This window comes from Oncorhynchus clarkii, unplaced genomic scaffold (genome assembly GCF_045791955.1).
Source record: "Oncorhynchus clarkii lewisi isolate Uvic-CL-2024 unplaced genomic scaffold, UVic_Ocla_1.0 unplaced_contig_565_pilon_pilon, whole genome shotgun sequence".
Classification (NCBI taxonomy): domain Eukaryota; kingdom Metazoa; phylum Chordata; class Actinopteri; order Salmoniformes; family Salmonidae; genus Oncorhynchus; species Oncorhynchus clarkii.
In genome coordinates this window covers 219,776-230,000 of record NW_027260841.1, presented here as the reverse complement: position 1 = coordinate 230,000, position 10,225 = coordinate 219,776, and the positions used below count along the sequence as shown (strand labels likewise).

The following is a 10,225-nucleotide window of genomic DNA, read 5'->3' as shown; positions in this document are numbered from 1 at the left end:
GACAGGCAGGCAGACAGGCAGGCAGGCAGGCAGACAGGCAGGCAGACAGGCAGGCAGACAGGCAGGCAGGCAGGCAGGCAGGCAGGCAGGCAGGCAGGCAGACAGACAGGCAGACAGGCAGACAGGCAGACAGGCAGGCAGGCAGGCAGGCAGGCAGACAGGCAGACAGACAGACAGACTAGCAGTATAAAGAGACCAGGCGTAGGAAGGTATGACTGAATGGGGCGGGACTCAGATACTCAGACATCCAACCAAAACAGTCTCTGAAGGTCATCTATCAGACAATAAAGTTGTGATAAATTCGGTCGGCCTTAAATATTATTTACCTGTGTCTGCGTCTGAGTGCTCGGTCACGTGATGTTGTGACTGGCACACACACTCCAGGTGGTCTTCTAACCTGACCAAGACCTCCTTCAGCTTGGGTTTCCTCCGCACATACTCCACCTTGGCCACCTGAAAGAAGGGAGGGAGAGAGAGAGAGGTTAACAACACTAGCACAATAACACCATTTAGGCTCGTTTAGGCTTTTCCTGTGTACCCTTCATTCACCTTTCACTCTTTCTCCATTGGCTAACATCAAGAGAGATGGATGAATGAAAAGAAAGAGAAAGCCCTGCTCCCTCCTCCTCCTCCTCTAACGCCAAGAGGCACAGCCACCGTCATCTCCCTCTGCTTGATGTATGACATCAGCATTCCATTGGGGCTGATGTATTGGTGCAGCGTTCTATGGCCTGGTGATCAGGTGTGTCAATATTGAGCAGAGGGAGGGAGGAGGGAGTGACACGCACCATGAGGCCCAGTGTAGGTTCTCCCTGGCTGGGGAGAAATTAAATTACATTTTTATTTATTTATTATTATTATTTTTATTTTTATTAAAATCCCAGCAACTCCTGTACGGACTCGGGAGAGGTGAAGGTCAAGAGCCGTGCGTCCTCCAAAACACCAACCACACTGCTTCTTCACACAATGACCACTTAACCAATGTGGACACCTGGCACTCATGCCAGCGAGCACTGCACCCAGCCAGTCACAGGAGTCGCAAATCCTCCCCTAACCCAGACGACGCTGGGCCAATTGTGGGTCTCCCGGCTGCGACAGAGCCTGGACTCGAACCAGGATCTCTAGTGGCACAGCTAGCACTGTGATGCAGTGCCTTAGACCACTGCGCCACTCGGGAGGTCCAGGGAGAGTAGTTTGAGAGGTCCCCCTGCCTCTGTGCCTGACCTGCACCCCTACCTCATCTCAACTAATTTACTGTAGCCAAGCCTAACCCTTGCACTTAACCCAACCCAACACTATCCCACACAGCCAGATCTTACACAGACCTCCACCTAAACACCCATTCAATAACTCCACCAACCCAACACTGACCCACACTATCCCAGATCTTACACAGACCTCCACCTAAACACCCATTCAATAACTCCACCAACCCAACACTGACCCACACTATCCCAGATCTGACACAGACCTCCACCTAAACACCCATTCAATAACTCCACCAACCCAACACTGACCCACACAGCCAGATCTTACCTCCACCTAAACACCCATTCAATAACTCCACCAACCCAACACTGACTCCCCACCACCCAGCCACTTCAAGGGGCCTGTGACGTGGGTGTAGTTGGGCTGTTGGGTGGATGTGTAAAATGGCGTTAGGTGATGCCTCTCTCCGATCTCTGATCTGAAGACCAGGGCAGGTACACAGACACACCCTGGGCCTGGGCCACATGGTAACAATATATCAGGCTTCTGTGCTCTTCCTGGTCATGGCACGGGACAGGATATTGACCAGCAATCTCCTCACGCTTTCCGGTGTTATGAACAATGCTGTTACGCAGCCAGGACAGCTCACACACACACACACACACACACACACACACACACACACACACACACACACACACACACACACACACACACACACACACACACACACACACACACACACACACACACACACACACACAGATGGGAGAGAAGGAAAGTTCTTTCTCAATCCCATTCTGGCCTCCAGCCAGGTCAAGCTCTACCCAGTGAATTAGTCACACAGCCCAAATAATACAGCATTCTGATACTACATAACCTTGTAATGTTTGGGCCCTGCAATGATGTAACGTCTCGGAGACATAAGCCCAGGGTGAGACAGAGACGTAGGCTGAGCTGGACACAGAGCGGCCAGAAAGAGGCTAGTGAGTACACAGCATCCACTATTCAGCATCCTTCCTTTGAAACAGTGTCTTTTAGAAAGGGAGGAAAAGGGGGAAGACAAGGGATAGAAAGAGAGAAAACAGGGATAGAGGGAGTGAAAAGGAGGTTAAGTAGCAGAGGTATGCCGTGGGTAAACAGTGGACAATGGTGTCTGGATGGTAATCATTATGGTGTGTGTTTGCTCTTATCTCCGGTCTGAAGCAGAGGGTGAGAGGGCCTGAGCAGACACTGAGTAGGGGTGGAGAGAGAGAGGGAGAGGGAGGGGGAGAGGGCCTGAGCAGACACTGAGTAGGGGTGGAGAGAGAGAGGGAGAGGGAGGGGAGAGGGCCTGAGCAGACACTGAGTAGGGGTGGAGAGAGAGGGAGAGGGAGTGGGAGAGGGCCTGAGCAGACACTGAGTAGGGGTGGAGAGAGAGGGAGAGGGAGTGGGAGAGGGCCTGAGCAGACACTGAGTAGGGGTGGAGAGAGAGAGGGGGTGGAGGGGGAGAGAGGGGAGATGGGTAAAAGAGAGAAGTGGTGGGAAGAGAGGAGGGAATGGGTGAGAGAAAGAAGAGGGAGAGAGAGTAAGAGAGAGAGAAAGAGGGGGTGGAGGGGGAGAGTTGCACAACTGAATGATTTCAACCTGTGTGTCTTTCGCATAAGTTTGCAGAGGTGGGAGGTTTTAGATTTGTGTACATTCCACGGACCATGTCATTTTGGGGTGGGTTGTGTGTGTTTAGGGGGGAGTCTTTAAAGGAGGGGGACAGCACACTGAACGTGATCGTGGGTAGCATTAAGTCTCATTCATACGTAACCTATAAACTCGGTCTAGTTCTGTGTAATCCTCAAGGACACTGGTGACTAATATAGGCCTGATGAATCGATAGTGTTTCCTGAGTAAAACAAGACAAAGGAAACCCACTGCTTGTCACTAGCCAGTGTGTGTGACAGTGGAATCAGAGCTGGATGCTCACAGGGGCTGCAGCTGTCTCTGTGCCCGGCTCCGCTGCTGTTGGTTACCAGAATGTCTAGGGGGTCAGGGGTCGGCCAATCAGAAACAGGGAGAGTCAGCGGTGCCTGACAGTTACTACTGTGGCGGAGCCTAATGACAAATGATACACGCACACACAATCGCACAAACAAACACACATGGACAAGAGGATAAAGTGGTGTGTGTGTGTGACAGAGAGACCAGCAGTAGGTCTGTTACTCAACACAGCAGGGTTAAAGACACACAGAGCAGAGCAGCACCTAAACCCTTCCCTCCTCTGAGTGTGTGGCTGTTTTTTAACTTGTCTCCACCAATGAAGTTACGTACTCTCCCTCTGCTCTTCCCACTTTGTCAACAGCAAGCGTTCTCTTGTTTAGTCACCGTCTTCCTCTACACTTCCCATCTCCTCCTTGTCATTCTCTCCCTCCCTTCACTTGTCTCCTTGTACACAGCCAGGGCACATTCCCAGAGTCAGAGTATGACAATAGACTGATACTGGAATTAGGAGGTGGAGAGGAGGGGGAGGGGTGTTCAGTTCAGTACTGGGTAACACGCAAACAGCCCTGCTCCCTCCTCCACATCCCCCTCTATGTCCCCCTGTCACCATGTCAGTCTGTCTGTGTCCTGTCACCATGTCAGCCTGTCTGTGTCCCTGTCACCATGTCTGTGTCCCTGTCACCATGTCTGTGTCCCTTTCACCATGGCAGCCTGTCTGTGTCCCTGTCACCATGGCAGCATGTGTGTACCCCTGTCACCATGTCAGCCTGTCTGTGTCCCTGTCACCATGTCTGTGTCCCTGTCACCATGTGAGCCTGTCTGTGTCCCTGTCTGTGTCCCTGTCACCATGTCAGCCTGTCTGTGTCCCTGTCACCATGCCTGTGTCCCTGTCACCATGTCTGTGTCCCTGTCACGATGTCAGCCTGTCTGTGTCCCTGTCACCACGTCTGTGTCCCTGTCACCATGTGAGCCTGTCTGTGTCCCTGTCTGTGTCCCTGTCACCATGTCAGCCTGTCTGTGTCCCTGCCACCATGTGAGCATGTCTGTGTCCCTGTCACCATGGCAGCATGTCTGTGTCCCTGTCACCATGTCAGCAAGTCTGTGTCCCTGTCACCATGTCAGCAAGTCTGTGTCCCTGTCACCATGTCAGCAAGTCTGTGTCCCTGTCACCATGTCAACAAGTATGTGTCCCTGTCACCATGTCAGCCTGTCTGTGTCCCTGTCACCATGTCAGCCTGTCTGTGTCCCTGTCAGCCTGTCTGTGTCCTTGTCACCATGTCAGCCTGTCTGTGTCCCTGTCACCATGTCAGCCTGTCTGTGTCCCTGTCACCATGTCTGTGTCCCTGTCACCATGTGAGCCTGTCTGTGTCCCTGTCACCATGTCAGACTGTCTGTGTCCCTGTCACCATGTCAGCCTGTCTGTGTCCCTGTCACCATGTCAGTCTGTCTGTGTCCCTGTCACCATGTCAGCCTGTCTGTGTCCCTGTCAGCCTGTATGTGTCCCTGTCACCATGTCAGTCTGTCTGTGTCCCTGTCAGCCTGTATGTGTCCCTGTAAGCCTGTCTGTGTCCCTGTCTGTGTCCCTGTCACCATGTCAGTCTGTCTGTGTCCCTGTCACCATGTCAGCCTGTCTGTGTCCCTGTCAGCCTGTATGTGTCCCTGTAAGCCTGTCTGTGTCCCTGTCAGCCTGTCTGTGTCCCTGTCTGTGTCCCTGTCACCATGTCAGTCTGTATGTGTCTCTGTCACCATGTCAGTCTGTCTGTGTCCCTGTCACCATGTCAGCCTGTCTGTGTCCCTGTCAGCCTGTATGTGTCCCTGTAAGCCTGTCTGTGTCCATGTCAGCCTGTCTGTGTCCTGTCATGACACTTTCTGACTCCCCAGAAATATTGACATTCATAGTTAATTCAATCCTCCTTTCATTGAACCCACTCAAGTCCCGTCTCAGAGCCCACTTCCACAGCAGCTAGACACACCATAGAAGACCCCGTGGTGCAACCGAAGGGGCCCCACACACTCTATATATAAATCATCAACCTCTAAACTCTGTCAGAAAGCCGGGCCTGGGAAAGAATCCCGGTCAGGTTGTGGAATGATATCCGATCCGGCCAGAGAGACAGAGCAACAGAGGGTTTAAAGGGTGTATCCCAGTCTCTCTCCCAGTCTCTCTCTCCCAGTCTCTATCCCATTCTCTATCCCAGTCTCTCACCCATTCTCTATCCCAGTCTCTATCCCATTCTCTATCCCATTCTCTATCCCAGTCTCTATCCCAGTCTCTCTCTCCCAGTCTCTATCCCAGTCTCTCTCTCCCAGTCTCTATCCCATTCTCTATCCCAGTCTCTATCCCATTCTCTATCCCAGTCGCTATCCCAGTCTCTCTCTCCCAGTCTCTATCCCAGTCTCTCTCTCCCAGTCTCTATCCCAGTCTCTCTCCCAGTCTCTATCCCATTCTCTCTCCCAGTCTCTCTCCCAGCCTCTATCACATTCTCTCTCCCAGTCTCTCTCCCAGTCTCTCTCCCAGTCTCTATCCCATGCTCTCTCCCAGTCTCTCTCCCAGTCTCTCTCCCAGTCTCTCTCCCAATCTCTCTCCCAGTCTCTCTCCTAGTCTCTCTCCCAGTCTCTATCCCAGTCTCTATCCCAGCCTCTCTCCCAGTCTCTCTCCCAGTCTCTATCCCAGTCTCTCTCCCAGTCTCTATCCCAGTCTCTCTTATAGTCTCTCTCCCAGTCTCTATCCCAGTCTCTATCCCAGCCTCTCTCCCAGTCTCTCTCCCAGTCTCTATTCCAGTCTCTCTCCCAGTCTCTATCTCAGTCTCTCTCCAAGTCTCTCTCCCAGTCTCTATCCCATTCTCTATCACAGTCTCTCTCCCAGTCTCTCTCCCAGTCTCTCTCCCATTCTCTATCACAGTCTCTCTCCCAGTCTCTCTCCCAGTCTCTATCACATTCTCTATCCCATTCTCTATCCCAGTCTCTATCCCAGTCTCTATCCCAGTCTCTATCCCAGTCTCTCTCCCAGTCTCTCTCCCAGTCTCTATCCCATTCTCTATCCCATTCTCTATTCCAGTCTCTATCCCAGTCTCTCTCCCAGTCTCTCTCCCAGTCTCTATCCCATTCCCTCTGTCCAGTCTCTATCCCATTCTCTCTCTCCAGTCTCTCTCTCTCCAGTCTCTCACCCAGTCTCTCTCCCAGTCTCTCTCCCAGTCTCTCTCCAGTCTGTATCCCAGTCTCTATCCCATTCTCTCTCTCCCAGTCTCTATCCCATTCTCTCTCTTCAGTCTCTATCCCATTCTCTCTATACCAGTCTCTCTATACCAGTCTCTCTCTCCAGTCTCTATGCAATTCTCTCCAGTCTCTATCCCATTCTCTCTCTCCAGTCTCTATCCCATTCTCTCTCTCCAGTCTCTCTCCAGTCTCTATCCCATTCTCTCTCTCTAGTCTCTATCCCATTCTCTCTCTCCAGTCTCTCTCCAGTCTCTCTCTCCAGTCTCTATCCCATTCTCTCTTTCCAGTCTCTATCCCATTATCTCTCTCCAGTCTCTATCCCAGTCTCTCTCCAGTCTCTCTCTCAAGTCTCTATCCCATTCTCTCTCTCCAGTCTCTATCCCATTCTCTCTCTCCAGTCTCTATCCCATTCCCTCTCTCCAGTCTCTATTCAGTCTCTATCCCATTCTCTCTCTCCAGTCTCTATCCCATTCTCTCTCTCCAGTCTCTATCCCATTCCCTCTCTCCAGTCTCTATCCCATTCTCTCTCTCCAGTCTCTATTCAGCATCTTCCCGGTCTCTCTCTCCAGTCTCTATCCCAGTCTCTCTCTCCAGTCTCTACCCCAGTCTCTCTCTCTCCAGTCTCTATCCCATTCTCTCTCTCCAGTCTCTATCCCAGTCTCTATCCCAGTCTCTCTCTCCAGTCCCTCTCTCCAGTCTCTCTCTCCATTCTCTATCCCAGTTTCTATCCCAGTCTCTCTCTCCAGTCTCTCTCTCCAGTCTCTCTCTCCAGTCTCTATCCCAGTTTCTATCCCAGTCTCTCTCTCCAGTCTCTATCCCAGTCTCTATCCCAGTCTCTATCCCAGTCTCTATCCCAGTCTCTCTCTCCAGTCCCTCTCTCCAGTCTCTCTCTCCATTCTCTATCCCAGTTTCTATCCCAGTTTCTATTCCAGTCTCTCTCTCCAGTCTCTCTCTCCAGTCTCTCTCTCCAGTCTCTATCCCAGTCTCTATCCCAGTCTCTCTCTCCAGTCTCTATCCCAGTCTCTATTCCAGTCTCTCTCTCCAGTCCCTCTCTCCAGTCTCTCTCTCCATTCTCTATCCCAGTTTCTATCCCAGTCTCTCTCTCCAGTCTCTCTCTCCAGTCTCTCTCTCCAGTCTCTCTCTCTAGTCTCTATCCCAGCCTCTCCCAGTTCTGAAGCCGATTGTCCTGGCTGGGTTAATTGGGATTTCCCCCGATGGGAGTGCCAGAGTGTGGAAAGGAAAGTTTGGGCTCGGCGATCCAAGGAAAACAAGGCTTAGATGTGGATGTGCACCACGGGTAGTTAGGAATGGGAACAACACCGCAATAAAGGAAAATAAATAAGATTGGGGAGGAGGGGGGAGAGTAAGAAGGGAGGGGTGAAGGAGGAGGGGAGAGTGGGGGATACGCAATTCATCTGTCACAGGATAAATTAAGTGGCCGAGTCCCAACACCAGACACCAGACATCAGACATACAGAGGAAAACCTGCAACCCCCTTCTAACCCTGCTCATTGTGAGCTACAAGGAGGGTATAAGGGGCAGAGAAAGCAGGAGGGAGATAGAGGGGGCTGTCTCTCTATCTGTCTGTCTGACAGTCTGGTTTTAATGGAAAAAGGAATAGATTCCCTCCTCCTCCGTAAAGGGTGATCCTCATGAGGAACTCAATGACCAGGGCTTTGAAAGTGATGGACAGACAGGCAGGCAGCAAATCCCCCAACGCTTTCGACTCTGAGAAGAGGGGATTTATGGGTAGATGGGGTGTTTTAAGGGGTGCTGAGGGGGGATTAGGGGCGGATGGGGGGTTATAAGGGGTGCTGAGGGGGGATTAAGGGCGGATGGAGGGTTATAAGGGGTGCTGAGGGGGATTAGGGGCGGATGGAGGGTTATAAGGGGTGCTGAGGGGGGATTAAGGGCGGATGAGGGGTTATAAGTAGTGCTGAGGGGGGATTAGGGGCGGATGGGGGGTTATAAGGGGTGCTGAGGGGGGATTAGGGGCGGATGGGGGGTTATAAGGGGTGCTGAGGGGGGATTAGGGGCGGATGGGGGGTTATAAGGTGTGCTGAGGGGGGATTAGGGTGTGGGGTGAAGAAAGGAAACAAGAAGAGCATTTATCATAGGCACGCAGGCAGGAATGCCAATGGAAACCAATGGGAGAGCTGAGAAAAAGCACTTGATTTCTTCACACCAGTCTCTCTCTCTCAGCTCCCAGTGTGTCACCAAATGTGTATGTGGAGATCGTCTCGACCGCAGACTGTCTGCCTCTCCTTCCTACTGACACCAAGCATGACCATCATCAAATATCCAACATCAAAGCGTCCAATAAGAGATGTAATTTCTCCTGCATTCCTTTCCTGCTCCTTCCCATGTCCTCACACCAGAACTCACACACCGTACCACCTCACACAAGATGCTTTTCATGACTTAGGCTGTGACTCAGTCTAAACTAAGAGTACTCCTACTGATAGTAGTGGAAATTGGAAACCACTCTTTGCCAGAAACCAGAAATGAAGAGTAAAACACTCTCCCAGAAAGGGAGGTGAAAATTATAAAAAAATTATAGACTATAAAATGTAAACAAGGTGGTAGAGGGAAGGATATAGAGGTAGAGAGAGAGAGAGAGAGAGAGAGAGAGAGATTGTTTATTTCACTTTTGTTTCTAGTCTATTTCACTTGCTTTGGCAATGTAAACATATGTTTCCCATGCCAATAAAGCCCTTTGAATTGAGCGAGAGAGTGACTGCGAGAGCGACATAGAGAAAGAGACAGAAAGGCAGACAGAAAGAGAGGAAGGAAGGGAAGGAGATGGAGACAGACAGAGAAAGAACAACATAGAGAGAGGTAACGAGATAGAGGTGAAGAGGGAATGTTCTCCTTTGTCATCAATGGTAATTAGAGCTAGGTAAGAGTGGTGTTTATATGAAGTGTTTGGCCTGACAGTGGTCTGACAGGTAATCACTACCCTGTCGAGGTCCTGTGGGCACAAGTATGGGATGACAGCGAAAACACTCCATATTACCTTGTCTTTATCTTTTCATGTTTTCTACCATTCTGATGAATGTCCTGTGGACTGAAATGTTGATGGGGTTTTTAAGCAAACTGGAATAAAAATGCTACAGATTTTAGTTTAGTCTATCCAATAGAGAGAGTAGGTACAAATGTTGGATCTTAATTTGACCAGTTTCTCAAAGCAGTTAAGGCAAATCAAGTCTGACATTTTAAAGTAGAAATTATAAACTTTAGAAGCCTTTTTAAACCTCTAATACACTATAAATTTGCATTTCCTGCTGTGCAGAATAAATCCTGCAACAACAGGGTGATCAAATGAAGATCCAACATGTAGTGGCGAGGAGTGTAGTGGTGTAGTGGTGTAGGGTAGTGGTGTAGTGTAGTGGTGTATTGTAGTGGTGTAGTCTATTGGTGTAGTGTAGTGGTGTAGTGTAGTGGTGTAGTGTAGTGTAGTGGTGTAGTGTAGTGGTGTAGTGTAGTGTAGTGGTATAGTGTAGTGGTGTAGTGTAGTGGTGTAGTGTAGTGGTGTAGTGTAGTGGTGTAGTGTAGTGGTGTAGTGTAGTGGTGTAGTGTAGTGGTGTAGTGTAGTGGTGTATTGTAGTGGTGTAGTCTATTGGTGTAGTGTAGTGGTGTAGTGTAGTGGTGTAGTCTAGTGGTGTAGTGTAGTGGTGTAGTGTAGTGTAGTGTAGTGGTGTAGTGTAGTGGTGTAGTGTAGTGGTGTAGTGTAGTGTAGTGTAGTGGTGTAGTGTAGTGGTGTGGTGTAGTTTAGTGGTGTAGTGTGGTGTAGTTTAGTGGTGTAGTGGTGTAGTGTAGTGGTGTAGTG

At 50.4% G+C, this 10,225-nt stretch overlaps 1 protein-coding gene across 1 annotated transcript in view; it reads right to left on the bottom strand.

Moving 5' to 3' along the window:
* The window catches only part of LOC139401892 (platelet-derived growth factor subunit A-like), a 39,645-nt gene that overhangs the window by 4,571 nt on the left and 24,849 nt on the right, over window positions 1-10,225 (bottom strand). Inside the window, exon 5 of the mRNA XM_071145895.1 lies at window positions 327-453. Coding sequence (XP_071001996.1) covers window positions 327-453 — 127 coding nt within the window. The remainder of the gene's footprint in view (window positions 1-326; window positions 454-10,225) is intronic.